At 33.3% G+C, this 27,302-nt stretch overlaps 5 protein-coding genes across 10 annotated transcripts; 3 read left to right on the top strand and 2 right to left on the bottom strand.

The window, feature by feature from the left end:
• Positions 1 to 23: 23 nt before the first annotated feature.
• Positions 24 to 4,520, bottom strand: LOC140673362 (tRNA (34-2'-O)-methyltransferase regulator WDR6-like). Its single transcript, XM_072906294.1, has 13 exons — positions 4,384 to 4,520; positions 4,059 to 4,254; positions 3,816 to 3,977; positions 3,589 to 3,733; positions 3,302 to 3,526; positions 2,823 to 3,222; positions 2,565 to 2,711; positions 2,086 to 2,492; positions 1,809 to 1,991; positions 1,224 to 1,741; positions 710 to 1,149; positions 463 to 628; positions 24 to 383 (listed from the first exon to the last, which is right to left on the bottom strand). Exons 1-13 carry the CDS (start codon positions 4,448 to 4,450, stop codon positions 329 to 331), a joined length of 3,111 nt encoding a protein of 1,036 aa, XP_072762395.1. The 5' UTR covers positions 4,451 to 4,520; the 3' UTR covers positions 24 to 328.
• A 206-nt stretch (positions 4,521 to 4,726) lies between these two features.
• On the top strand, positions 4,727 to 6,148 carry LOC140673389 (putative glutathione-specific gamma-glutamylcyclotransferase 2). The gene is made up of 2 exons (XM_072906351.1): positions 4,727 to 4,861; positions 5,210 to 6,148. Exons 1-2 carry the CDS (start codon positions 4,727 to 4,729, stop codon positions 5,735 to 5,737), a joined length of 663 nt encoding a protein of 220 aa, XP_072762452.1. The 3' UTR covers positions 5,738 to 6,148.
• A 446-nt stretch (positions 6,149 to 6,594) lies between these two features.
• Cycg (cyclin G) lies at positions 6,595 to 18,236 on the top strand. 5 transcript variants are annotated; one of them, XR_012048052.1, is made up of 8 exons: positions 6,599 to 6,808; positions 13,267 to 13,523; positions 13,788 to 14,201; positions 14,415 to 14,660; positions 14,985 to 15,202; positions 15,300 to 15,371; positions 15,491 to 15,650; positions 15,802 to 18,236. XR_012048052.1 is itself a non-coding variant. In XM_072906346.1 (7 exons), exons 2-6 carry the CDS (start codon positions 13,374 to 13,376, stop codon positions 15,343 to 15,345), a joined length of 1,071 nt encoding a protein of 356 aa, XP_072762447.1. In that variant the 5' UTR covers positions 6,595 to 6,808; positions 13,267 to 13,373; the 3' UTR covers positions 15,346 to 15,371; positions 15,491 to 18,236. The 5 variants fall into 5 exon arrangements, 3 of the variants coding, with proteins under 3 accessions (XP_072762447.1, XP_072762445.1, XP_072762446.1); XR_012048053.1 differs by having other exon boundaries at positions 16,295 to 18,236; XM_072906346.1 differs by having other exon boundaries at positions 6,595 to 6,808; positions 15,303 to 15,371; positions 15,491 to 18,236.
• Positions 18,237 to 20,120: 1,884 nt separating this feature from the next.
• On the top strand, positions 20,121 to 23,911 carry U2af38 (U2 small nuclear riboprotein auxiliary factor 38). Its single transcript, XM_072906349.1, has 5 exons — positions 20,121 to 20,288; positions 20,389 to 20,476; positions 20,670 to 20,736; positions 20,863 to 21,151; positions 21,253 to 23,911. Exons 1-5 carry the CDS (start codon positions 20,245 to 20,247, stop codon positions 21,485 to 21,487), a joined length of 723 nt encoding a protein of 240 aa, XP_072762450.1. The 5' UTR covers positions 20,121 to 20,244; the 3' UTR covers positions 21,488 to 23,911.
• On the bottom strand, positions 23,432 to 26,964 carry LOC140673383 (polycomb protein PHO). Of its 2 annotated transcripts, none has more exons than XM_072906335.1 (3): positions 26,475 to 26,964; positions 24,110 to 24,662; positions 23,432 to 23,854 (listed from the first exon to the last, which is right to left on the bottom strand). In XM_072906335.1, the coding sequence occupies exons 1-3, from the start codon at positions 26,962 to 26,964 to the stop codon at positions 23,740 to 23,742; spliced, it is 1,158 nt and encodes a 385-aa protein (XP_072762436.1). In that variant the 3' UTR covers positions 23,432 to 23,739. The 2 variants fall into 2 exon arrangements, with proteins under 2 accessions (XP_072762436.1, XP_072762437.1); XM_072906336.1 differs by lacking the exon at positions 26,475 to 26,964 and adding an exon at positions 25,765 to 26,074.
• Positions 26,965 to 27,302: the final 338 nt, after the last annotated feature.

Genomic DNA, 27,302 nt, shown 5'->3' on the forward strand with positions numbered 1-27,302 from the left:
AGGAAACAAGTAACCGAGTAGATGATTTTATTTATCAAAGAAAAGTTTTTATTTACATACAATAAAAAAATATAGAATTAATTGTATTTGAAACTCTGTGCTTTGTATGATGTAATATATAATTCAGCTGTCATTCAGTACAACAAATAGAATAAAATTTGATTATTCTTGCTCATAATTCTATTGCTCATATCATGTGATTTCTGAGATTATATTTATGTATATGATGCTATGAGATTATAAAAATGAATAAATAAATACAATATGACACATATATATTTGCTTAGAAAATACTGTTCACGCAAATAACAATTCTTGTAACGATTTTTTAGACAGATAGGACTTCAAAGCCTTTTCCATAGATGCACAAGATGCTGCTGTTACTGTAAACATAAAAATTAATTTTCCTTTTTGTCAGGATGATGAAAGAAAATATGGCATTCAATAAATTTTTAAACTTACTTATCGGAAGGCCACAAGGCCATGCCTTGCACATCTGTGACACATGTAAGTGTTTGATTTAATATATTTGCAGATATTGTTTCATCAGACCATGAATAATTATGAATAATAACTTGTTGATCTATTCCGACGCTACATATCTGATCATCGTCTTTAAATTTCAGACCTATCATACAGTTTTTATAAATTCTTAAGCTTGTGGAATGTATAATACTGTACATTATTTGTTTAAAATACATCTATATACCTGTAATTTGCGTGGAATGTGCGGATGATGTGTTCCATTTGGATAGAATTACAGCTGACAATGCATCGTTTTCCAATATACAAAGTTGAAAACAAACGAGATTAAGAAGATTGTCGTCGCCACCGGTGGCCAAGAGATATTTATCCTCATCCATATACTTTAAATCGAAAGAATTAATCCCCGACTGATGCAAACTAAATTCTGCAAAAGGATCGTCGCTAAAGTCTATGATATCTTGATTTTCGATAGTTGCATCTTCGTACATTTTCAAAATTGTATCGGTAAAATTGAAAAAACGTAATATTCCATCAGTAGTCATTGTTAATACGATCACTTTGGATTTATGTGATAATATGTACAGCTTTAAAATACAGCGATCAATGTATTTGGTAGATACTTTCAAACATACGTCATTGGTTGTGATATTATACACGAATAGTCTGTAACAGAAAATCACAATAATATTATACCATTAGCATGAGTTGATAAGTAAATCAAGTTTAGATCATGTTACCTCAAGTATCCGTCTGCGCAAGCTATAAAAATTAACACATGATTCGCATTCTCAGAAGAATAATATGTGCAAATATCCATGTAACGCGTTTCTGGTTCAGTAACATAAGATTGCTTAGGTTCCTGCCAAGGTTTTTTGCGATATTGATCTTGTCCATAAAGCATATGAGATGTTATATCAGAGCATGATAAATTGTGCGATGTTATCCAATATCTATCGTTGAATCTTATTTCCCAAATTTTTAGTTGAGCTCTTCCTCCACCAGAGAAAACTAAATATCTGCTGTATAAATCATCGATTTTTTTAAATTTAATGGTACTTATGCATTTTATGCTCGAAAGATGACCGTCATAATTTCCTAAATTATGAAAAGTATAGAACTTGTCGTCAAAATTTGCACAAATTGCGCTAACACGAAGAGTGCAGTCTTCTCCACCAGAGATGAAAATATCTTGTTGAAAATTCTGATATCTTGAGATATATTGCAAGCAATATGTTTCCTTTATGTGAAAACCATTCTAAAAAAGAAAAACATTAGTCTGGAGACTGCCACAATTGTTTTCCACAACTACTAATAATACGTACCTGTAAAATGGGAGAAAATGATGAAGATAGAGGATAATCATGAATATAAATATCCTTATCTTGTATATAAGCAAAACTTGTTGTATCATCCAATGTTATACAGTCCCATGATCTATGACCTCCACCGCAAGGAATTCTAATTAGTATGGTTTCAGCCAACATATGATATATTATAAATTCCATCTGTGTAAAAATAATTATGATAAAATGTTTTCTAGTTTTTTTTAAATGTATTTCATATCTATTTTTTTATATATTATTTATATTTTATTTATACCTCCTTAAAACCTAATATAAAAGGAAAACAAATATTGTCGAATTTTAACATGCCACTGATCCAGTCTATTGGCATCTTCTGTCTATGCAGCATCAACAAGGGCTTTGTGTCATCTTTATTCAGTTCATAAAATCTCAACATTCCATCGCGTCCAGTTGTCATTAATTTATTTTCCCATGTAGAAAATGATTGAATTCCTATTTTACCATGAGCTCTATTGAATATTTGAATAGGGTTTTCAATATCTTCATTTCCCTGCTTAATCAACTTGTATACATAAACATTTCCAACTCTATCTCCACATATTAACAACCGTTTGTAAACTGTAGCTGCAGTCAGCCAACGTTCTCTGCTATGTGGTAATATAAACTGTACACCCATATAAATCTGTCCTATATTAGTTATAGCTAAAAAAAGACAAAGTAACAAGAAATTTGTTTTCAGTCATTTCAACATAGTTGGAAATATAATATACACACCATTAATTTTAACATTAAATGTTCTCAAAAAACCATTTTCTCCACATGCTATTAAGCTAGTATAGTTCAACCAGTGCAAAGAATAGATTTGTGAGTCCATTATTTTTTCTTCGGTAATCCAAGATATAAATCCGTTATCAAAATTTGCTAATACATTTAATAATCTGATTAAAGGAGAATTTTAAAGTAAAGAAACATATTTACAAAAAAATTATTCACATTTCATCGATATTAATGTATTGTGACAAATATTCGTACCTTGACATATGCTTACATATCCTGTTGTAGATGCAAAAGCAACAAAGGAACGATTTGGAGACACTTGCATGATATAATAGTTACTACATATTTTGTAATATTCTCTCTCCATTACTTTTCCTTTATCATAACAAAACAGTATTCTTCTTTCATCAAAGATCAATATTGTACCATTTCTCAAGTAGGATATATATTTAGGATTGAAAAATTCATCATTAGGCGGACAAATAAATTTTGGATTAGCATGGTGTATGGTTTTCCACACATATACAGATCCATCAGCTGCACCCGTGAATATTCTTTGACCATCTTTGGATATATCGATACTCCATATAGGTGCTCTATGATGGACTTTATTAAGTAAAGCACCTGAGAGGGACCATGTGCATATAAATGAATCCTATAAAACAAAAAAAAAGATTAATATAAAAATAAGATTAATAATTTTTAAATTAATTTTTTACATATTTGAATCTTACCTCTCCTATTGTCACAACAATCTCATCTCTGATTATAGCTTTCCAAACTCTTGCTGTGTGTACAAACATTGCTTTTTCCTGGAATATTTTTACAGTTTGCCAATTTAAATTATTGCTTTCAGAATTCTCAATTGTTGCCACTCTCCATAATCTGACACTTCTATCATCCGATGTGGAACAAATAAGCCGTGAACATGAATCATAAATAACAGAGAAAATTACACCCTAGAATAAATGTACATAAGGTTTTCATTTGCTTGTCTTTTTAAGCGCAATTAATCACCAACCTTGTGTCCTATTAAGCGATGCAAAACTGGCATTTCTCCAATAATATCACAGTTATCTATTTTCCATATTAAAATTTCTTGAAATACTGTTCCACTGAAAATGACTAAGTTTTCCTGAGAAGTTCCTGTTATAGATCCACAGTAACTATATATTAATTAAGAAAACAATGTCATATTTCAGATAAATATCAATTATTTCTGCAAGAATAAAAACTGCAAAAGGATACAGTATGCATTTTTCTTTACAATGTACCTCTTGGAAAGATTTATCAAATACATTGTATAAGCATAAATAATTATGAGCAAATAGAATTGCCAATTGCATTTTTGATATCCATTCTACAGCAATTATCCAGTCATTCAATTGATCGATGCTTTGTTTTTCTAATCTGCAACACAGGAAATTATATATTCTCACACAAAATCATTATCATATTTCTCTGATTATATATACTTAAATATATACGCACGTCATTTCTCTACTTTCTTCTTGATTAATAATGTTACAGATACATATAGACTTGGCACCAAATACAGCTAATTTATTATTCGGTCCCACCACAATGCCATGTATGTTATTTGGATATAAACAATCCAATTTTTCTCTCAAATTATAATTTTCATCATACTTGGAAAGCTGGAAGAAGTAGAGCGTGGGTCCCATACCTGTATTGATAACAAACTCTGCTCAATAAGTTCTAATGACTTATAATATTCTAAGTGTGTCAAATGCAAGTGTAAATAATATTGACACTTTTTATTAGACTAAAAAAAATATCTATTATTTCAACCGACCCACGAGTACGTGATTTTCCACGCATCGGATAGCGAGAACGTTCGTACGTGACAGTCTGGAAATCATGATCTCGCTGATTTATAAATTATTTCGCAATGGAGAGATAAAGCGACGCGCACACAGGTGTTTCCACAAGGTGAGGTTATGTTCGCGACACGCGTCAGGCGTGATAACATGGGGTATAACTTCCAGGTGGATTGTTCAGCGAATTATGCTGCGACATTAAAAGACGATCCTGTCATCCGAAACGTCAGACGGAGTCTGCACTGGCGCGCGACGTAATCCTTCTTATTTCTGTCAACGAGAAAGGTCCCTCCTCGCGGACGTGACAAGCAAGCGAGCATGTGGGTGTTTGGTTATGGTTCCCTGATATGGAAAGCGGACTTCCCGTACGAGAAGAAGCTCGTCGGCCACATCAAGGGATACGTTAGACGTTTCTATCAGAAAAGTACCGATCATCGAGGAGTGCCTAACAGGGTGAGTTTCCTCCTTCCTGGAGAAAAAATCTCAAGAGGCGATCTTGACATTTCAAACATTCGCAGTTTGATTTTATTTTAATTACTAATCCAATTTATATTTATTTATAATTATTTTATTTAAAATAATAGCGTGAGTCTCCTTCCCCCCCCCCGGAAAAAATCTCAAGAGACGATCTTGACATTTCAAACATTCGCAGTTTGATTTTTCAATTATATCCACAATTTATAATAATTATTTATAATTATTCTATTTAAAAGAATTATATTTATGAATTTAAATTATTATTATTGTTTTTAAATATTATATATATATATATATATATATAATCTCTTTTGTTTATTTTAGCCTGGACGTGTAGTAACCCTGCTCGCCTCTACTGATCCCAACGATGAGGTATGGGGACTGGCGTACAAGATATCCACCGAGAACATAGAAAATGTGGTCAATCATTTGGATTTTCGAGAGAAGGGAGGTTACAAGAAGAAAACCGTCCTTTTTTATCCCTGCGATTTCTCCAAGTCTGTCCAAAGCACCTCGAATGCCAATGTCTTTTCGAATGATCTCACGAGTATTTCGACAGCGTCTCTGTCTATTGCTTCGGATGAAGCACCATTCTACCTCACCATCTACATAGGCGAAGAAGATAATCCAAATTATGCTGGTACGGAAAATATAGATATTATTGCGAATCACATACTTGTTTCGCGAGGTATCAGCGGCTCTAACACGGAATATCTCTACAAACTGGCATCCGCGATGCGTGCGATAGCTCCAGGTGTACAGGACGAACATTTGTTTGCTTTAGAAAGAGCCGTAAAACAGCTGGAGGAGGAAAGAGATAAAGAATCACAAGAATCGGATCAATTTTCGTAAAAATTTATGAGAATATTTAAAAAATGATGTGTCGAAGTGTAAGAAAATACGGACACTTGCATCATTAATCAATTTTTTTCAAGTCCATTTGATTTAATTTTGCCTCTCCAGCTTATATAGAGAATATTTATAATTAAGATCATATTTATGTAACAAAGTATTTGTGTACACTAGTTTTTTTATTGTAGTCAAGGTTAAATATAGCTTTAATTACAGTTAGTCAGTCAAGATTGTTGATGCAATTGGCCGAGAAATAAAAGACGAAATGTCATTGCATTGTCCAAAGCAACAGGAAAATTTGTAATATTTTCATGAGAGTTGCAGACAAGAATATTTATTATATAATAACCAATGATGAAAAATAAATTATCGTATTTATTAATGAAATAAATCATATTTTCGTACACAAGATAGTTGCAATTTTTATGTAATTTTTTTAATTTATGATTTTTTAAATTTATATTATAATTATATATATATATATATATATATATATATATATATATATATATATATATATATATATAAATTTATTGTTATTTAAAATATATAATTATATATATATATATATAATATATATATATATATATATATATATATATATATATATATATATATATATATATAATTATATATTTTAAATAACAATAAATTTAAATAATATATAATAAGAATGAAGTTTGTGATTGTCTAAAAAATCGTGAGTATACAGAGTATAAATATCATTAACTGTTATATAAAACATTTCTACGAACAATGTAAAATTAATACACGAGCTTGTAAAGTTTTTTTTCAAGTTGAAGTTTGAAATTCCCGCCAGCGCACGAAGCTTTCATTACTCGTCCGAGGTGGCGCGCTGATCGCACAACAATCAGCTGAATCGGCGACGCAATAAAAGAGGGGCCGGAGGAGGGTGAAGAGGAGATTTCTTATCGTTCGACCAACCGTCAACTCCAGTCAGTTTGTGCAGGTATCTCTGACCAGTTTCTGTTTATCCTTCTGGACCGAGAAATAAGACGCAGGCCAAAATCGGATGATCCGTTGACGTGAAGACGTTTCGGACGCATCCGGGTGAGTGATCTTTTTGTCATCAATTTAGACGCGTTTCGTTCTCGAATTTATCAACAATGACAAAGAATCAATCCCTCGAACGGTTCGCGGTCGTTTACGTATATTTTCGAGTTTTTTTCTAGCCTCTGTCTTCCCTTTCTTTTCTCTCTATCATCTAAATATACACTCGTTGACTTCCGAACATGAAAAAGTTTAACCAAAATATTAAAGTATCTTATTCGGAAATTATCTTTGATTTTTTAATCGAACATCATTTTAGCTACAGTCATTTATTTTTGTGCAGTGATGGGGTTATGTTATAAAAAATTGTCTCTCGTTCGAATCTGTTAAAAAAATTTGTTTTGGTTAAAAGGTCATGTTTGATGGAGACAGAGAAACGTTTCAAATGAAATTCATTTACTGTTTGCTCGATTAGATATTCGCTTGCATAAATATTTATGAATAAATGAGGCTACATAGATGCAGGTCATTGTAGAGACTTGGCTTGGTTGTCGCGAATACTTTCTACAATCGAAATAATTATTCAAATAAATCTGACATTTTGCTGTAGTGAAACTATCACGGAGAGATTTACCTGCATTTTATCTCTTTTTCTCGATAAACTTTAATCTCTTTCTGCGATCTAACGAAATGCAATGAATGAAATTAATGCAGCTATTGTGAGAACTGAAAAAATATATTCAACTTGAATCGAGAGAGAACAGCAACAACGCCACGAAACAAGGCTATAAATACCATGAAACAACAAGCTATATTTTTTTAGACTAAAAATAAAAAATTGTCAATAAAAGAAGGAAAAAAAGAGAAGATCTAAAATAAATTTTTCATAATTTTCAAATATTTCCCGAGTACACACGACCTTTTTTTAGCTATATTTGAATAGATTTTCTTTTTTTTTCGCCAATTGTTTTTTAGATCAACTTTTTAGAATTTGGGAAGAATTAAATTTTTTATTTTCGTATCAAATATTGGAGAATGTGAGTCTCGCTTTTGTATCCTGTAGATATGGTGTTACAGTTTTATCAATGATATGCATTTTATTATAATTGTCAAGGTGCAATTTACGAGTTACTAGAGAGGAAGAAATGAAAGGGGAGACAAATGCATACATGACGATAGTGTTTAAAATATCGTTCGAGGTTGTGACGTTGTGATAAACTTGTTTTTTTTTTCCTGTCGCGCCGTTATTGACATTAATTTTCGTATGTTTAGATAGAGAATGATAACAAGCGTGACAATTAACGAAAAATAGTCTTTGTTGGATATTTACGATTAATTATAATTATTTAAATTTAAGATTAATTAATCTTCCCCTTTCATGACATTTATCTATTTTTAAAGGAGTAAATTACGCTCATGCAAAGGTCACGAACTATTATAATTAATGAGTAAAAATGAACGCGATGACTTTACAATAAATTTTCGTGATGATTAATACTCGTGTTGTTAATGATTCTATATAAGAACTTTTATTGTTATATTTTATTTTACTATTTCTTTGAAATTACTATTTATATCTTGTTATTCAATTTCTTTATTATATATTATATTATATAATTCTTTTTATATATTTTATATGTAATTTATACATTTGCTCTGTCGATATTTGACAACATATATCTTGTAACATATGTGTATAACGTAAGAAGATCGATAAACATTTACGTCTATCCTGCGCTGAATCCGAGTGCGTTGAACTCCCACAATGTATACACAGTGATGACGTAACCTTTAACCTTCTGTGATGCGAAATGCTTTATTTGATGTGTGAAAATTCTGTGCATATTATAATAATATACAAAATTGACACTTTTATTGTGTTACTTATAGAAATTAAATTAATCTAAAAATATTATTTAGCAAAATTATATTTTACATCCATATCAAATTGCATATTAAATTTTTTAGTAATATTATATGAAATGTAAAAAAAACGTGCAATTTTATAATATTTTCTATTTAATATAAAATATTTTTTACAATTTTTTTATATATTTTATTTAAAAAATACGATTCTAATATATTTATTTGTCAAATTTGCTTTTTTTTATTATTTTTTTTTTTGTACAAAATTGCAACATCTTTTTTTTTAAGGTATCGTATAAATTCCGGAATATTCTGGATGGTAGTTTCATTCTTTTGAAAGAATTATGAGCTTTAAATATTAACGTTTTTTCCTCCATGCTACCTTTTAGCCGAATTACAAGCTGCAGACTGACATATTTCGTGAATGATTCACGTTTGTTCGGAGTAGATAAAGAAATATTTTCGAAGCCGAGTGTGAAGCTAGAGCCTCGTCTAACGATGAATAGTCCGCGGTAATATTATATTTAAATTCAACACTAGAGTTCATTGTCTTAATTAATTTTAGTTTACGATTAAACAGTCACGATTGACGTTCCGGCAAGTAACGTGTGTACTCCAGTGATGCGTATTAATTATAATCTATTTCATTTTATTTCCACTCTTGTACGCGTTCAATTATCCCTCCGGCAGATAACCATGCATTCGCTTTCTGCAAGCTACTCTAGAAGCGAGTTTTAACGGCGCGAAAAGGATAAAGCTTCAACAGTCTCGCGTGAAAACACGAGCTGTTTGTACGCGGCGGATTTCTCGTTCGGGCCTTTTCGGCAGACGCTCGGCCGTTTCCGGCGCTCCGGCCGTTACTCGCACGACGCATGTGACATTAGCTCGGATCAGTCGGTCTTGTGTCAGTCTGACTCCTACGCGCAAGATAGGCGCCTCGCGTGCTCGCGTTCCTTTGTTACTCGCGATGGTGCCTTTATACGTGCGCTTCTCGCGAAAAACTCGTTAGATTTACTATTTTTGTAGAACATACATATGCGTAACGCAAGTGCATAGTGCATATATATATATATATACACACACATACACACACACATGCATATATACTCCGCGACATAATTTTCCCGCCAAATGTGTAAGTCTTCAACGTTATTGCGAGATTTAAAAAATTGAAGACATTTTTCGCGAGGAGAAAAAGAAATGTTAAATGTAATTCTTGAGATTATAAAGGTCTCTAGAAACGCATGTATATTTTCTTTCTCGTCGGTCACGGACGTGCGCGAAAGTGCATCGACGAAAGTTAACCCGCGAGTTTGACAGCTCTCGACGAGTAGTTGCATCAGTCGCTCTTATCGTGTCTTATAATATGTGTGCGCGTTCTTTGTTCAACGAGACGGTAGATACATACGTCTTTGTGATGTACGACTGTTTTCTCTGACTCTCGTCTGCATTTACGTAAGCAAAGTAGCGTAAGTAATCGTATGCATTTTTGTACTTTGTTGGGAATAAATCGCGAGATTATTACACGCTGAGTTTCCGTCGAGATTTAATTACCGTTTAATTGTGCAGTCTTGGATCTCATTATTTTGTTTTACGTGGGAAAGATACTCTGCATTATATAGTTTATTATCTCAGGCAAAGTAACATGTAAGATCTTTTCTAAATTGCTTGATCGCAAGAGATAGATATGATGTGCATTCTAATACATCAGCTTGAGAAAAAAAATTGCAATTTTTTTTTTTACGAACATTAATTAATGATACTTTTAACAATAATCTTTGTTTGCTCCCTCCGAAATATATTTGACACGTGTGCTTTTGTAATAAGAAAAATTACTTCTGCTCGCATTATCGGTCACTTTGTATATCTTTATATGACCTCGATGATTTAATTTAACGTCAATTAAATGTCGCACTAGTTTAATGAACTTTGCAGCGCGATAATTGAGCGATAATAATTTTTTTCAGCTAGCTCCTCCTTTCGATATTTTCGTATTCGCGTTTATTCTCGTCGAAGGAATCTTCGAATATCGAGAATGTTCGAGTCTTTCATTCTTCCCGCGACAAGAGCATCGATCGATAAATTGCGATAATATTCTAAAATAAGATAGTTCTGAAGACATTGTCCAATATAAAAATTTAAAATATTTAATGTATTTATTATTATTTATTATATTATGTAAAAATATTAAAAATTTATATTATTAAAAATTTAAATTATGTTATTAAAAAATGTAGATTATTCAATATATTTATTATATTTCGCGACAAACGGATGGAAGAGAGATAATTAATGAAACATAAGTTAATTGCACATATCAATATACTTATATTTTATCGATTTATGAGATGTATATATGTTATTCCTTATTTTTTAAATTATAATTTCAGACTCTTATTTTTCATGAAAATATATTACTGTGTCTTGGTTTTCATTATCATTTATTATAATATTTCTTTTTTTATAGTCGAGATGTTATCACGAAAACTGAGGACGCATTTGTGACATACATTTTTGTGAGAGAAACTCGTCCGACATTGCATCAGAATATATTGCTGGAACCTTGTTGCATATTCGTGCGTCCCATATAATAGAACCTTGGAATAAAATCGCACTATGTTATATCGAGTGCATAAATTACTCTAATAATGAATTATCATGCGTTCAAAAGAAATAATGAAAATAATCGTAATAATTCTCCAACGACAATTTTGATTTGTTTGTATAAGAATTCTGACCAAATTTCGTGTGTTTTAATCTTTTGATTAACACTTAATTAGACAATCAGCGTTTAACCCGGCAATACTTAGCATTTGATTATAAATTGATGCTTAATTGGACGATTACGTGATTTGTATAAAAAATGGTTAGTTGATTGCTATTTTTTAGAGAATCACTACAAAAAGTGAAAATTGCATTATTTTTATCTTTTATTTTTTTATTTCGAAGTCAAATCTTTGATCCATCCACCTCGTGTACAGTGATCTCAAGAGGTCATATTAATCGTGTAATTTATATATTTAAAGACTTTGATCTTCAGAGCATTCTCATTTCAACCAATTAAAAACATTGTTGTCTTTCGTTTTTAATTATCACATATTAATGCGATATCAGAGAAGAAATAAATGCGGATACGTAGCTTGTATTAAATAGTCTTATTATATTTGACAAAAAATATTTTTAAAATTTGTTTTTGACATTTCGCTCTTGTTTACATCGTTTAAATCTTGCTACTTTGTTTTTATCTTTCGCACGAATGTTTATTCCTTAAAAAATAATTATTTCATTATCTCTCTCGTTCGATTTGCAATCGATTAATGCGTGACCATGAAACCACGGTCGATGATTTTGACGCAAATACACTTTCAATGATAACACGTGTTTCCTCGACGAAGAAAGCGTCTATCTTTACCATGACGTCAGAGCACATAAAATTGCCGATAATTTTGCTTAATTTGGAAGTGAATCGCCTTTAACTTTTGACTTGAAAATTATCTCTTATCTTATATCGACTAATGTATGTATTAAATTCAATTGCCTATGTATTTTTCACGTGCTTACTCGATTTAATCTTGCGCGTGTAAATTTCTATCAAATTTATTTAAAATTTGAGAGAAAAATTACAATATTGTAATGTATGTAAATTTGTAATAAAATGATGATGATGTTTATATCGAAATATTTTTATAAAAAAATTTTTATTAAATAGTAATGTTTACACGAGCCTCGACTTTATTAGTAGACATATATATAATCTCGGATTTAAATATGATATCATATATTCTTCTGAAATAGGAGTCTTTTTTGGATATATATTTCACAATGCAATCTTTGTCCTCGCTTTTGAAAGTGTACTTTAATTTTGACCGTGAAACTGATTTCTTGCTTGGATCATTTCGTATATTTATTCGATTCTCTCATATTGTTGTTGTGTCCGAAGATGATCGCGAGAGTGAAAGAGAAGCCGAGGAACGTACTTCATCAGGATAGTGCATTCTTAAAACTCTCTCTTTCCAATCGGGCCGGTATGTGCGAAGAGACACGTAATATTTTTTTTATGTCATCTACACGACCAGCCACACTAAAAGCGACAGGTAAAAAAGTTTTAGTCCTAAGGTCGGGAACAAATTGCCCAACCACAGTCTCAAACCTTCTTAAATGTAGTAAAAATCTTTGATTGTGATTAGTCGATTTTCTTACGACCTTACGGCGATGATTTTTTTACCTACAGTCTTTAAAGAGAAAAAGGCTCGGTCGACCTCGCACAATCATAAATTTGTTCACGCGTGACGTGCGGATATTTTAGTGACGTGGGTGTGATTGTGAAACGATCTGTGTTTATATAAAATCGCCATGACTTGCATTAATAACAAGAATATTTAGAGTTATCGAATTTTTGTCATTCTTGGAATTTATAATAAAAAAAGTTGGGAATTAGATGCGATAAAAAAAAATTTAAATAGCTTTATCTCTCTTGGAGTATTTTATTTTTGTGAGAGAAAATCTATCGGTCATTAAAGTTAAATTTGCGAATCATATAGAATATTACATCGTGTAGAGTAGAGAATAATATTTTTTTCAAAATATAAATATTTTTATTTGTGATCGATATTTATGAAATTGATGATATTTTTGTTTATGGTGTTTTACAGATACAGGGCTAGCCAGCTGCGCCATTCTTGTTTTGTGTGATTCTTCTCATTAGCTATACTAGCAGCCAAGTGTCCTAACCGGATCGTCGGTGTAGTTAGCTGTTGTGATGTCACACACCGCAGGAATGGACACATCAGGCTTGCCTGTACCGGATGCAAACCCGACCCTCGAACAACTGCAAGAGGACCTAGTCTTAAACCTCGTCCAGGAGGTTAAATTTCAACCGAATCTCGAAGAATTACCTCTCACACTGCAGGTAAGAGTTGCCTTTACACCTGACAATTGACGAAGGAAATATGTAATTACAGTAATTTTATCTTCAACAATATTGGCACAGAACTAAATTCTTGGTACGACAAACGTCAACTGTCATTATGATTATTTTATATAATACGAGAAATTTTATAAAATTTTTTGATACAATGCTCTAAATTTTTAAGGTTTAACAGAGAAATCTTATTACAATTATTCAGATTATTAGTAGTTAAATTAATTAAGAATACTTATGTATATATTACAGGACGAGATAAGTATTGCCGCTCGGGATAAATCCGCTTACATACTAAGATGCCTGAAAGTGATGTACGACTTGTCATCGGATGTATTCTTCATTGCGATCAATCTGATGGATTGTTTTTTAACGAAAATGAAGGCGAAACAGAAATACATGGCTTGCATCAGCGTATCCGCCTTTTACACGGCCGCTGTTCAAGAGATGCAACCCCTCGACGCCGACCATGTGGTTTCGATCTCACAGTGTAGATGTACTGCCGACGATCTGAAGCGTATGTCGAAGTTAATACAGGACAAGTTGGAGCGGGCACCCGGTACTCGACCTATCACTGCGCTGACCTTTTTACGGCTGTTCAACAACATGTTCCACGCTGTTGCGAGACAATTGCATCTCGGTGACATGTATGCCAGTATCACCAACGTAAGTCGTTATTATCATTCTTTTAATTATTTATTAGATGGTAAAAAACAAACGTTACGAGATGTTAAACATTAAGTAAAATTCGGCGTATTATTATTAAGTCTACTAATTTTATATAAAAAAAATAAGTCTTTATTAAAATCTAACAAAAAATAAATATTTTTATATAATAAAAAAATAAATTTAAAAGTTATTGTTTTTATTTTGTTTTAGGAATCCGAATTGATTCTCAGACTGGAAATGGTGGCTTGCGATGGCAATTGTGCGAGCCTTAGACCGTCCGAGGTGGCTCTGACGTTACTTTGCAGTTACTTGGATGCCGCTGTTAATCGACTGTTGAACGTGAACACGGACGTCACTATCAATAGTCTATCGCACAACGCAGCACCTATCCCGCCATATCAGAGGCTAAGAGATGAACTTATGCAATTTGTTACGGAACTTCGAAAGAAATGCAATGTAAGTATCTATATTAAGTTCTCTCTTTTTAAGTTTCTTATTCATTTCTTATATATATAAGATTACTGATATTTTGAACGCAATAAGCAACCATTATATAATGCTATCTTTTCCTCTATGAAAGATATAAATATCTAAATAAATTGTACGGTAAAAATTAGTTTTTGTTTTTATTTTTTATTAAGATTAGAATTATGACTAAAAGTTCTTGAAGCGAGGTAAAATGTGAGGAACAAAAGATAGCAAGAACATTTTTGAAACGACACTCTTGCCTCACATCAAATAATTATTTATTGATTCTCACCACATTTTATGCTTTATTAGATTTCAGAAGAGAGTTTCTGCTTCACTCAAGAAGCAGTGAGCATCATATTGAGTAAATATAATGCTCAGGAGCAAACAAACAAAACTCATAAGCAGAAATTAATTTGGAAATTGTCGCCCCGCACCGCAGGTGTTTTACGTCCGTCTCAAAACTTTATATCGGAGCTACCTGTTATCGCGGAACATGTCCCATCAGTTCCATCTCCGAATAAGATCAGGTACGTGGATACTTTTCTAGATTACTATTAAAAAATATTGTACATTATTATTTTTTAAAAATATTTAGAGAAAATTAATATTATAATGTTTTCTTAGCAGGAAAAATCGGAAATATCGACGCCGTGGAAATAAGAGGTGTTAATACAAGATCGTCAGTCTTTTTTTGAGGTACGATTTGTATGAATTATTTTATTATTAAATTGATTTCTTTGTATAAATTATTATTTTGGAATAAATTGATTACATTTATTTTTATTTTTTAAATCTTACTTTGAATATATTTTCAGGATGTGGCACTAGGAGTGTCTGGTAACACAAAAGATTTATTTTCTCCAATACAATCAAAGTTTGGCTGGGAGTACAAATGTTTACACATCACAACACATAATAATTTTCCTTAGATATTTCTTTTGCGTCGCTCGCTGAGATTATACATACTGGTGAAATGTAAGTCGTTCTTATCTTGCTAAAGTTACATATGTTTCGTCAATATGTAACCTATCATTATCGCGTCATACATTAATCTCTACTTTATCGCATCGTACACATTTGAAATGCTTGTGTAAATATATGATATTTTATTTAATATTTTACAAAGGAAACAAGCCTCGTTCCGATGATAAAATCGAATATTATTCGTTCTTATTTATATAAGAAGCTTTTATGGGGAGGGAAAAATGAGAAGGGGAGAGGCGAACAAATACATACTTTGAAGAGCAGCAGCATCAACAGACGAATTATCTTTAAAAGAAATTGAAATTAATGTGATATGTCCATTATATAATTAGTGTTATTTAGTAATTAGTAGAATCAATGCATTGCTAAAATTATATATATCTATATATTTGCAAAATGCGATAAACGAAAGAAAGAAAATATAAAAGAAGAGATATAAATAGAAAGAAAAATTGCGAAAATGTTGAAATTTAGGTATAACATAAAACGATTATTGAAAGAACAACAAATTATATTAGTAACGAGAGAATTGCTGAACGCGCTGAAATTTATGTTTGGCGAAAGGAAAAAAAGTATTTTACTGAGTTTAGTTTTATTTATGTCTCGAAATATTCGCTTCTTTTTCATTTTTCCAGCGAATCAAATGGAATAATCGACAAAATGTACATAGGTTACCATCGAGTACGTTTCTTGGCGTTCTCATTCAGCGATATTTCAAGATACGCAAAACAGTATAAACCAAAGTGTCTGAGATGAATTTTGTTGTCGGTTTTAATGTGGAAGATAAGAAGACGTGACTTGTATGTGTATTTAAAAAAATAATTTGTATTGTCTTATTTTATTCAAAGTATTTGAATTGATATTGTATAACAATTTGCCGAAAAACATGATTGTTCAACATGACTATTTTTCAATTCCGTAAGAAATTATCTCGTGTATATTACTTGGATTTAACTCGTACACTTTGAAATTAAAAAATAGAAAGTCTCGTGACTAATTCGTTAATTTTACAGTTATACATTGTATAATTCATCGTGACAATATGTTTAGAAAGTTTCAAAGGAACGCAATGGAAAAACCTCTTGTGGCTGATCTATCGCCGTTCCTCTTATCAGTTTAGGAATGGTTTTCACTGTACCAAAATATGATAGAATAGAGAGATGTAATATGAGACCAAACGCAAATGATGCGTCGTAACTTGAGCAAACGAATTTCGCAAAAATGTACTAAACAATTTATGTATATTTTTGCATTTATTTCTCATATTACATAAAACGGTATATATAATCGCACAGTAGCTCATACAAGTTGGGGAACTGTCCGCGAATTATAAAGAAAAAAGGAAAAAAGAAACAGAACTGTCAAACAGTTTTTCCGATCTTAGCCAGTTTACGCTAGTCATAAGTTCATACCTTCTGATTATTATGTGTGAAAATACATTCTCTTAGTGCCTCATGGCATCCACCATAAAAACACTGAGCAAATTTTATTCCAATCTCTGTTTCTGTGATGCAACAGGCACCATGAAAGTATTCGGAAAGTATTTAATCACCAATGTTTTTACTGGAAGCGAGAGTTGAAATATCCCACGAATACGTAAGTGCAAGTGCAACGTAAACATTTTGAGACTGCAAGAACGAGAAGAAGTCTGATCTCATAATACTATACTCTTTTTGGATTTGTAATGCAACATTGTGTATAAAGAATTCTTCTTGTGGGAATACTTCTCTATGTATCATTTACATACACATATATATTTATTATTTATTTTGCACAAATCAAATTATATTATAATATATAAACTTCATAGAAGTTTAATACTTATATTTTAAAAAGTCCAGATTTTTTCTCGTCAATAATTTATAAATTTGTTAACTGAATAATTATTATTGTGTTTTTTTGGGGAGAATTTCTTTTTATCATGTGGAACTTGTAAAAAGTTAAACAGTGCATTTGCGTTTTACGTATTATATTACATAAATGCGAAATTTATTAAAAATTTTCTTTTTTTCAAAAATATATAATTTTGTTTTTATATATTTTTTTGAATGATTTATTTTCCTCTTTATATAATTTATATACGCATAAGATAGAATATTCTAAACGATTCGACTCTAATATTATCGTCAATCATTATCGCAACATTGTTGATACATTCAATTCATTGATAATCGTTTTTTATCATACGAAATATCATGTGTCACAAAATATCACTCATTAAAATTGTTACATAGAAGCGCGAATATAGGCGTTTTTACTCGTATCATACCATATCTTTGATGTATGTAGATTGTATAAAAAAAAAAAAAAAACTCTTATAACTATATTGATAAATTCCAAAAAGGAAAAATTTTAAAAAGTGATTTATATTTAAGTACAATTCTAGCTTTTAATTTCTTTTACAAATACTCGGTTTGAAATGTGTATATATCTACTATAAGTAAAGTAATTAATAAGTTATTTTTTAGGATTTTCCAATTTTCCTTTTACCATTGGAACTAGGGACTAAAAAGAATCGTTTATAATGAAATATATATTGTATTTAAAAAAAGAGAAAGAGAGAGAGAGAGAGAGAGAGAGAGAGAAAAGAAAGAAGATTATCTCTCTGTAATTTGTTATTATTCTATCGTGATGAAAATCGAATTTGTAAGATGCACACAAGGCTCGTTTATAATAAAATTATATAATAATATTTATAACGAACGATACATCAATTTCTTTGTTCTGTCATTTCTAATATATATGTATATCTTTTCTCTCGCTTGTTTTATTATATTTAATTTATGTATTTAATTGATATATATATATATATATATATATATATATATATATATATATATATATATATATGAAATGAACGAATCCCATTTCGTACTGCTTACTCTGAACTCTGTACTGCTTGCTGCCGTCGTAGACGACGTAAAAGTTGTTCCAGAAGCTAAACACCGCGGAATGCAGACGCAAAAGCTATACCGGAGCTTTTTTTCCGGCTTATCGTTAGACTCCGCAATAACTTTTGCCTCGGCATTCCGCGGCGTATGCTGTTTCTTCACTTCTCCTTTCGCCGTCGATGCATTATCTTTAGCAACGCCTTCATTAACTTTCCTATGACGACTCGTTTTCTTTGGTTATTCCTCGACGCCGTTCTCGGTTTCCTTTTACTGCTTGGCTTCGCCTTAGCCTCGCAAAGAGAGCAAGCAAAAGAAACAGGAGCAGGCAACAGACAACCCGGCCGTTGGGAATGGCAGCATGACACTACCGAACAAGAGGAAAACAGTCGCGAAATCGGCAGATACGGCGGCGCCGAAAGAATCTAAGACACGATGGTCTTACAATTAGCCTTTGATCGTGTCTTAGCTTCTTTCGGCGCCGCCGTATCTGCCGATTTCGCGACTGTTTTCCTCTTGTTCGGTAGTGTCATGCTGCCATTCCCAGCGGCCGGGGTGTCTGTTGCCTGCTCCTGTTTCTTTTGCTTGCTCTCTTTGCAAAGGGCCATTTAGCTGCTATCTACCTCGCCGGCAATTTGCTATTACTCGCTATATACGTATGATGGATCGTGGCAACCACGTGGCGGCCACGTGCACGTGTTACTCGTGTGCCGCGAGGAACAGCTAGAGCTGAGAACGGTGATTATTTTTATCAAATAAACCATCAGCTTCTCGCCGACGCTATAACGTCGACAACGGATGACGAAACTATGTCTTCGAAGATAATCTTGCGATGGTATTTGGTAGATTCTGCTCCGATAATATCAATCTGTTTAAATTGATAACCGTCAACAACCTGTCGCCGAATTCGTTTCATCTTCGAGGGGAAGATCCTTCTTTTTTTCTCTCCTTTCGTATGTTTTGTTTTCTTTCTTCGTCAATCTTCCTTTAAGTCACAGTTTTCGCAGAAACTTTCAACTGGAGAATCGTATGGACTATAGGAATAATAATAACGTAATAATTATATTGATGCGTAACTTTTGGTCCCAAGAATCCAATCGATGTTCACGAAAATAACTGAACATGTTTAATTGCGTGAGAATCGTGAGATTCTCGTGAAACGAGGGTTGTTCAAGTTCTGTTGTCTCGGTAACTTTGCGACTTTTGAATACGTCACGTGTTTTTTGAAAGTTTACACACGCGCCGGAGTAAATAGCTGTCTCTGTCTTACTTGTTTACGTGAAATATTAGTATATTCAAAAATTACCTAATCATATTTGTAAAGGTTTTAAATTCGCCCTTTTATCTCTCTGCACTGAGTTATAATAGATATTATGTTTTATAATTATTTGTTAACATGGGAGGTCAAAATGACGGCTATTTTTCCTCTAATTGCGATACTTGGTAATCTAGTAACTTTACTATCATGCTTTCCGATTGGTAGCAGCCATGTTGTTTTCCAGCATTTATGAATAATTTTCGGATTGGTCGTTTCTTTCCCCACTGGAGGATAATCTTGTAGTTTTGTCATCTATGGACATTTAGTTGCCACCATTTTGATGGGTAGATGTATATCTGAAGTGTTCAACTGCCGGCAACTTTTGATAATTTCGAGGAAGGAATTATTAAAATTTTAAAACATCCAGGCGACGTAAGTCATGGCGGAATATCTGGCGTCGATCTTTGGAACCGAGAAAGACAAGTAAGAAAATTGTGTTGAGTCAAGTTACAGATGTATGCGAGTGAGAGAGAAAAACAAGCGAGAACAAACTTTACTAACCTATTTTTTTTCCTTTTTTCAGAGTAAATTGCTCTTTCTACTTCAAAATCGGCGCCTGTCGTCACGGTGACAGGTGCTCGCGTATTCACAACAAGCCCACCTTCAGCCAGGTGTGTAGATCATAAATAATTAATATTATCTGACTTTTAATTCAATTCTAACCTGTACACATATAGCAGTTATTGTGATAATTTTTCATTTTTTACTTCTCCCTTTCAAATTTTATTTACTTGCGATATATTTTTAATAATTTTTAAGAATGTCTCTTTAATGTTAATATTTAAATAAACTGTATTTTTTCAGACATGTTTGCTTCAAAACCTATATGTAAATCCTCAAAACTCTGCCAAGAGCGCGGATGGCTCCCACTGTAAGTTAATTGCAATTCTACAAATATAACTCCATTTGGTATTATCAATTTCTATATAAGATGACCTTATATTGTGTTAAACTTTCTTTAAATTGAATAAGGAAATTATTTAATCTATTTTTTCAGTGGTTGCAAATGTATCGGATGAAGAAATGCAAGAACATTATGATAATTTTTTCGAAGACGTTTTTGTCGAGTGTGAAGACAAGTATGGCGAGATCGAAGAGATGAATGTGTGTGACAATCTTGGTGATCACTTAGTAGGCAATGTTTATATCAAGTTCCGCCGAGAGGAAGATGCGGAAAGAGCTGTAAACGATTTGAATAATCGCTGGTTTGGTGGCAGACCTGTTTACGCCGAACTTTCACCAGTAACAGATTTCAGAGAAGCTTGCTGTCGCCAATATGAAATGGGGTAACACACATATATATATATAAATCCTACACTTGCAAACTTTTTTATACAAATTTTTGTGACAAAGAATAAAATTGATTGTCTGTCTTTCATTTTTTCAGAGAATGCACACGATCTGGATTTTGCAACTTTATGCATTTGAAGCCTATCTCGCGCGAACTGCGCCGCTATCTGTACAGTCGTAAGAAGAGCGGCAGGGGACGATCCAGATCGCGATCGCGATCGCGTGGCCGAGATCGTAAGCGCAGATCGCGATCGCGCGACAGACGATCGAGATCCAAGGAACGCCGAAAGCGAGACGACAAAGGTAGGGATGGTCGTTCTGGAAGATACTAATTGTAGAGAACTATGTTTATACGAATATTCATTCCGAATATACTAATGTCCTGATTTAACTGAGAGACTGGATACTGTCTTCTTGTGTGTGCTGGACAATATTTGTCCTATTAATATATATATATATATATATATATACATATATACATATATATATATATATATATATATATATATACACACACACACACATGTGTAATCTTCATACTAGAATTAGTATTCTTCAGTGCTGTGTAATGAATTTCTTGTTAGTTAAGTAATCCTGAAATAATTAACGAATACAGTTCTCTTTGTGCGATAATGACAGAAACAAATAAAATATAAGTATAGAAATATATATATAAAATATATATTTCGTGTTTTGCTATATATTTTCATATATAAATTATCGAAAACTTAAATATATCTCGTGAAAAACAATACACAGAGTTATATATTTATAAATTTAATAAAAAATATACACACACACACACATATATATATATATATATATATATATATATGTGTGTGTGTGTGTGTGTGTGCATATTGAATATATTACGAGTGATCTTTGGCGAAAAGCATTGTTGTAATCGCACACATCATTACTAAATTATATTTTCCCAGAGAATAAGTAACAATTACATTTCGCCTGTGTCAAAGAGTTATCCGAATCTTTTATCTTTTATCCACTTACATGGCACATTTTGAAGCAATTATTTCATTTACTTCAGTTTTCTCTTTAATATTACTCATTAAACATAGATCATATAAATGTAATACATTCAAACGTAGTTTTTTTTATCATACAAAAGAAAATAGAAAGAGAAAGGGGACAGAAGTATATAAATCATATATTATATAGGATTATAATATATATAATGAAATGTCAAAAGGAACAAATAAGTAGAAATGATAGTTTATTGTGGCAGAATAGTTTTATATATCAAATGCTAAATAATTTTAAAATCAATTATTTTTTCTTTCTTTTTTTTTCTTTTATACAAAAAGACACTTGATTGTACAAGAAAATATTAACAGATTACTATTATAAGAATCATATATTTATATAGCTGCAAAATAAAGTTTTTTTTCTTTATATAAAAAAAATCTATATACTTTACATGATTTAAATAAATTATCCAAATTTCGCCTAATTTAATATATGCAGATTAGCATATACTTATTGGATAATAAGTATAATGTCGCGTATATAAAAGATTATGATATGCGAAAATTATGATCAATGAAGGATTCGCATGCGCGAAACAATCGTTATTCTAAATCGATATTAAACCTATTCATAATTATATATTGCTTCTTACTCGATAGTTCAAGTATCATCAAAATCATTAGGTAAATCGATGTGCGTGCATACCATTACAATGTTTTCGCAAATATCACGGATATGCACTGACATATCATTGTTACATGTATTATTTTTGTGTCACATGTACATCATTTTTTTTATATATATATGAAACATCGCGATACGATTTAGTCGATAAAAAGTACCAAATTTTTACTCGTTAAAAACTGCGTGATATTTACGGTTTTTTTTAAATACACATTATATATACGCGTGATGTCTTTTCACTTTTCTTCTTTAATAACTTTTATCAACAAGTTTTAGCATTATACAGTGTAAAAGTCGTAAGTATTACTAAGATGGTACAATTGAGTCCGACGGAAAAAGATGCATCTTCGTGGTTTATTCTCATCTGAATTTCTCCAAAATATACTGTATACAATATTTTAATTGTACTTATATATATTTATAGATATATACAGTCGAGTGTCTGTGTATATGTGTGTATGTGTATTAGGTGTGTTATGCGAGCGCACTCGATTTCGCTTGTTCACAAGAGATTGAGCAGTGCGCGTCACAGTCTAGCTTGCGTTACCTTAGAAGGTACATTATATATATAATATATATATATATTTTTCTTTTTTTTTCTTTCTTTCTTTTTTTTTAATAATGTAACTTAGCTTTATTTGCCCTCTTTTTTGCGATTTCATATATATATATATATAGTGCTCCAGATATTTTTCAAATAATTCGTATCTAAGCACGGAGGTATTATTCCATTAATCAAACCTTCAATTAATTCTCTTCGGGCAGTTGCTTGGCTGCCTATGTCACCCGCAATAGACGACATCGCTTGCACATATCGTGAAAATATTTACACTGTTTAGATTAATAATTAATGATTACGATATTTCAGTAGTAGTGTTCAGTAGCGAAGAATACACGAGATCAATATTTAAGGGGGCTAATCAGCGTAGACAATGAACTGTTGATTGTCCACATCTGCAACCTCAACTTGGACATACTGAGGTTGTGTAAGTTGAATTTGTTGTACTTGTCTTCCAATCGCGTTTCGTGACCTGAAACAATTTGACAAGATAACATTTCGTTAGACAATAAAGTTTCTTGTTTTCCTATTTCGTGTTAATTTTTTTATATCATGAAAGAAAAAAAAAACATTAATTTTAATTTTATTTTGAATTCTTATTAATTCTAAAGAGCTAATTAATATTTCTCAAGCACGCATTCGGAATAATTGTCTGAAAATTTTCAAGCACTCTCGTTTCATTTTTTTTATCTCGTGTCAAGTTTCGTAGGATGAGGCGATGACTTACTTAGCTTTCGCGTGAGTTAGTATGTGCGACTTGAGGTTCGTCGATTGCGCGAACTTTTTACTGCATCCGTCAAACGGACAGACGTATGGCCGATCACCGGTGTGAATTCTCACGTGGGTGCGTAGATTAAAATCGAGACTGAACCTTTTGCCGCATCCCTCGAACGTACACTGAAACGGTTTCTCGCCCGTGTGGACCAATTGGTGTCGTTTGAGTTTAGAACTTTCGACGAATGCCTTCCCGCACTCGGCGCACACGTGCACTCGCGGCCCGTGTGTGTGCAGATGCTTGCGCATCGCGCTATTGTCCCGGAACATCTTGGTGCATCCTTTGTGTGGACAGGCAATCGTACGCTCCACACCGTCCATCACCGGCGGTTTGCGCACCTTCAGCTTGTGACCGGGTCGCGCGAACTCGGCCAGCTGTTTCGGATCCGAGAGATCCAGCCCCGGCATCCCGTCCGATACTGAGCTGTTCGAGTTGAACTTGGCGTTGCTCTTGCCTGTCATGTACTCCGTAAAATCCGGATCCGGTTCTGGATTCGAACCTTCATCTGGAACAGGTCGGACATTAATAGAACGTTATTTTTAACAATAACAAACATTTCGAAATGAAAACTGTAGGAATTTTTCTGTTACCATTCGATTTTTTCTTTAGTTATATACAGGGTGTTTCATGGAAATTTGCTAATTAACTGTCATTTTTAAACACATTTAGGAAGCAGGAAAAGTAAGATATCTTTTAATAAAGGATATTTAGTAGTTTCATTTACATCGGACAATCAAAGATATTCTTATCAGTTTTTTAATAAACGTTTATGAAAGATAGTCAATCTAATGATTTTAACGTGCATTTAAAATGATAGCTGATTAGTTTTAGCAACTTCTTATGAGACAACTTGTATATACTTTGATAATTATTTTCTGATATAGAGGAAAGAAAGCAGGATAAATTTTGTAGGAAAAAAGTATCTTTGTAACGTTTGAAATTAATTTTCATCTTTTAGAAATTAAAATGGAGCAAACTTGTCGAATTCGACGTCATGAATAATAGACTTAGATATCTTTTATTATACAAACTTTAAAAAAGTGCCTGTTTCTATTATACGACGTATAATAGAAGATAAGATAAAAGAATTCATGCGCTGAACCTAACGGGACATCCGTTATTATATTACCGTGTCTTCAATAACATCCAGATCTTTTTGTTTTCTCCGAAATTACAATAATTTATTTCCAAGAAACAACACACGAATCATCTTTACAATAATGTAAACAAGGAATATAAATTAACAAAGATGTTAATTAACATCTCTTTAATAATACCCAGATTTTTTCCCGAAATTACAAAACGATAATTTATTTCATTTCCAAACTTTTTATCCAAGAAACAACACGCGAATTTATCTCTGCAATAACGTAAACAGGGAATATAAATTAAAGATATTAATTAGCATGTTTTCAATAATACCCAGATCTTTTTGTCCGAAATTACAAGACACAATAATTTATCTTCAAACTTTTTATCCAAGAAACAACACACGATTTTATCTTTACAGTAACGTAAACAGGAAGTAAAAATTAACAAAGATATTAATTATCATTTTAGTCTGTTCAAACTATACCAATATCAACGCGCTTCGAGTTTTAGCCCACCCGGTATATACGCCGCGGTGCAGCATGGATCCCTCGTGACGTCAGACGTCGAAGCGTTGCTCTGGTGCTTCGCCCGGACTTGTTTCCGTGCGCTTCGTACTGTCGAAATTTGCGGCACATTTTTTTCTCCGAATAAAACACAGCTCCTCTCTCCTCCTTCCTTCCGACGACGAGAAGAAATCGAAGCGATCGGGCACTCGCGGGACTTTAATCGACGGGAACGTCGGACGACGTATCCCCGGTGGCGTCGCTCGCACGCTTCCGCCATTGCTCGGCGGCGAACATAGCCCGTCGCCGTAAAAGAGGCCATTTTCAAAATATGGCTGCCCCCGTAGCGAGAGTAATGGCGTTCGGGCGATCAAAACAAACAACGCGAATCTGTCAAGCCGGTCGGAGGATCCGCGCCTGCAGGTCGCCGATTTTCCGCACGACTATCCCGCGCGAGCAGCGAGCGACGCAGTATCGATCTCAACATCGCACCGGAAGTGCGTACCCGCCCGTGAATACAACACGAACAATCAGAAGAGAGAGAGAGAGAGAGAGAGAGAAAGAGAGACAGAGACAGACAGAGAAAGAGAGAGAGAGAGAAAGAGAAAGAAAAAGAGACAACTCCTCGTTTGTAAGGAACTCGGAGCAGGATGTGTGACGAGAAAGAAAGAAAGAAAAAAAAAAAAAATAGAAAATGCAGAAAATGGGATATGAGTACTCACCGTCGTCCGTCCCGGACGCCCACATGGTTACCGAGAACTCGCCCTCGAGCGTCTTGATCTGCACCTGCTTCTGCTCCCACTTTCTAGCCTTGGTCTCTGTAGCCATCTCGCCGAAGATCGCGTGATCGGACGCGCGAAAACGCGTGGCACCGCTTTTGCGCGCCTTCTTTGTGGCCTTTCGCGACGGCCCGGGGCTCGACTCGACATAAATGTCGTTCTCCGGCACTGGGATCTGGTCGTACACGCTCAGCGAGTCCCCGCCGACGATCTCCTCTTGTGTCTGCAGTATGATTTCCTCGCGGCCCGGCTCCGGCAGCGGCTGCAACGCTATCATCGGCTGCCCGTCCTCGCCCTCGATCGTCGTCTCCACGGTCTCGCACGGTATCTCCACCGGTATCGCCTCTATCTCGACCTCCTGGATGTCCGGTTGAATCTCCACTTCGGTTATTATGTCCGAGGACGCCATATTAATCTCCGGCGGCGACGCCATATTACCGTACCAAAATGGCTGTCCTCTGGGCGACTCAGGGCGACCCGAGCGGGCACTCGGGCGTCCTGCCGATCACGTGATCCCCGACACGTGACACCATCTAGCGCCAACGAGCGCGTCCATAGACGTCAAATTTATGTAGATAGCTCGTCGAGTGGTGGCCAACGCGTTGAAAAGAGACAGCGATATTTGACGTTTGTCGGGTTACGTCTCTCTTTCCAGTCGACGAAGAAATATGTAAATATAATTTAATACAATAATATAATAATATATATAGACAGAAATGTATTTTTCCTTTTTGTCAAAAATAGAAAGGCATAAAAGTATCAAATAATGAA

The sequence above is a fragment of the Anoplolepis gracilipes genome, chromosome 14 (genome assembly GCF_047496725.1).
Source record: "Anoplolepis gracilipes chromosome 14, ASM4749672v1, whole genome shotgun sequence".
NCBI classification, from domain to species: domain Eukaryota; kingdom Metazoa; phylum Arthropoda; class Insecta; order Hymenoptera; family Formicidae; genus Anoplolepis; species Anoplolepis gracilipes.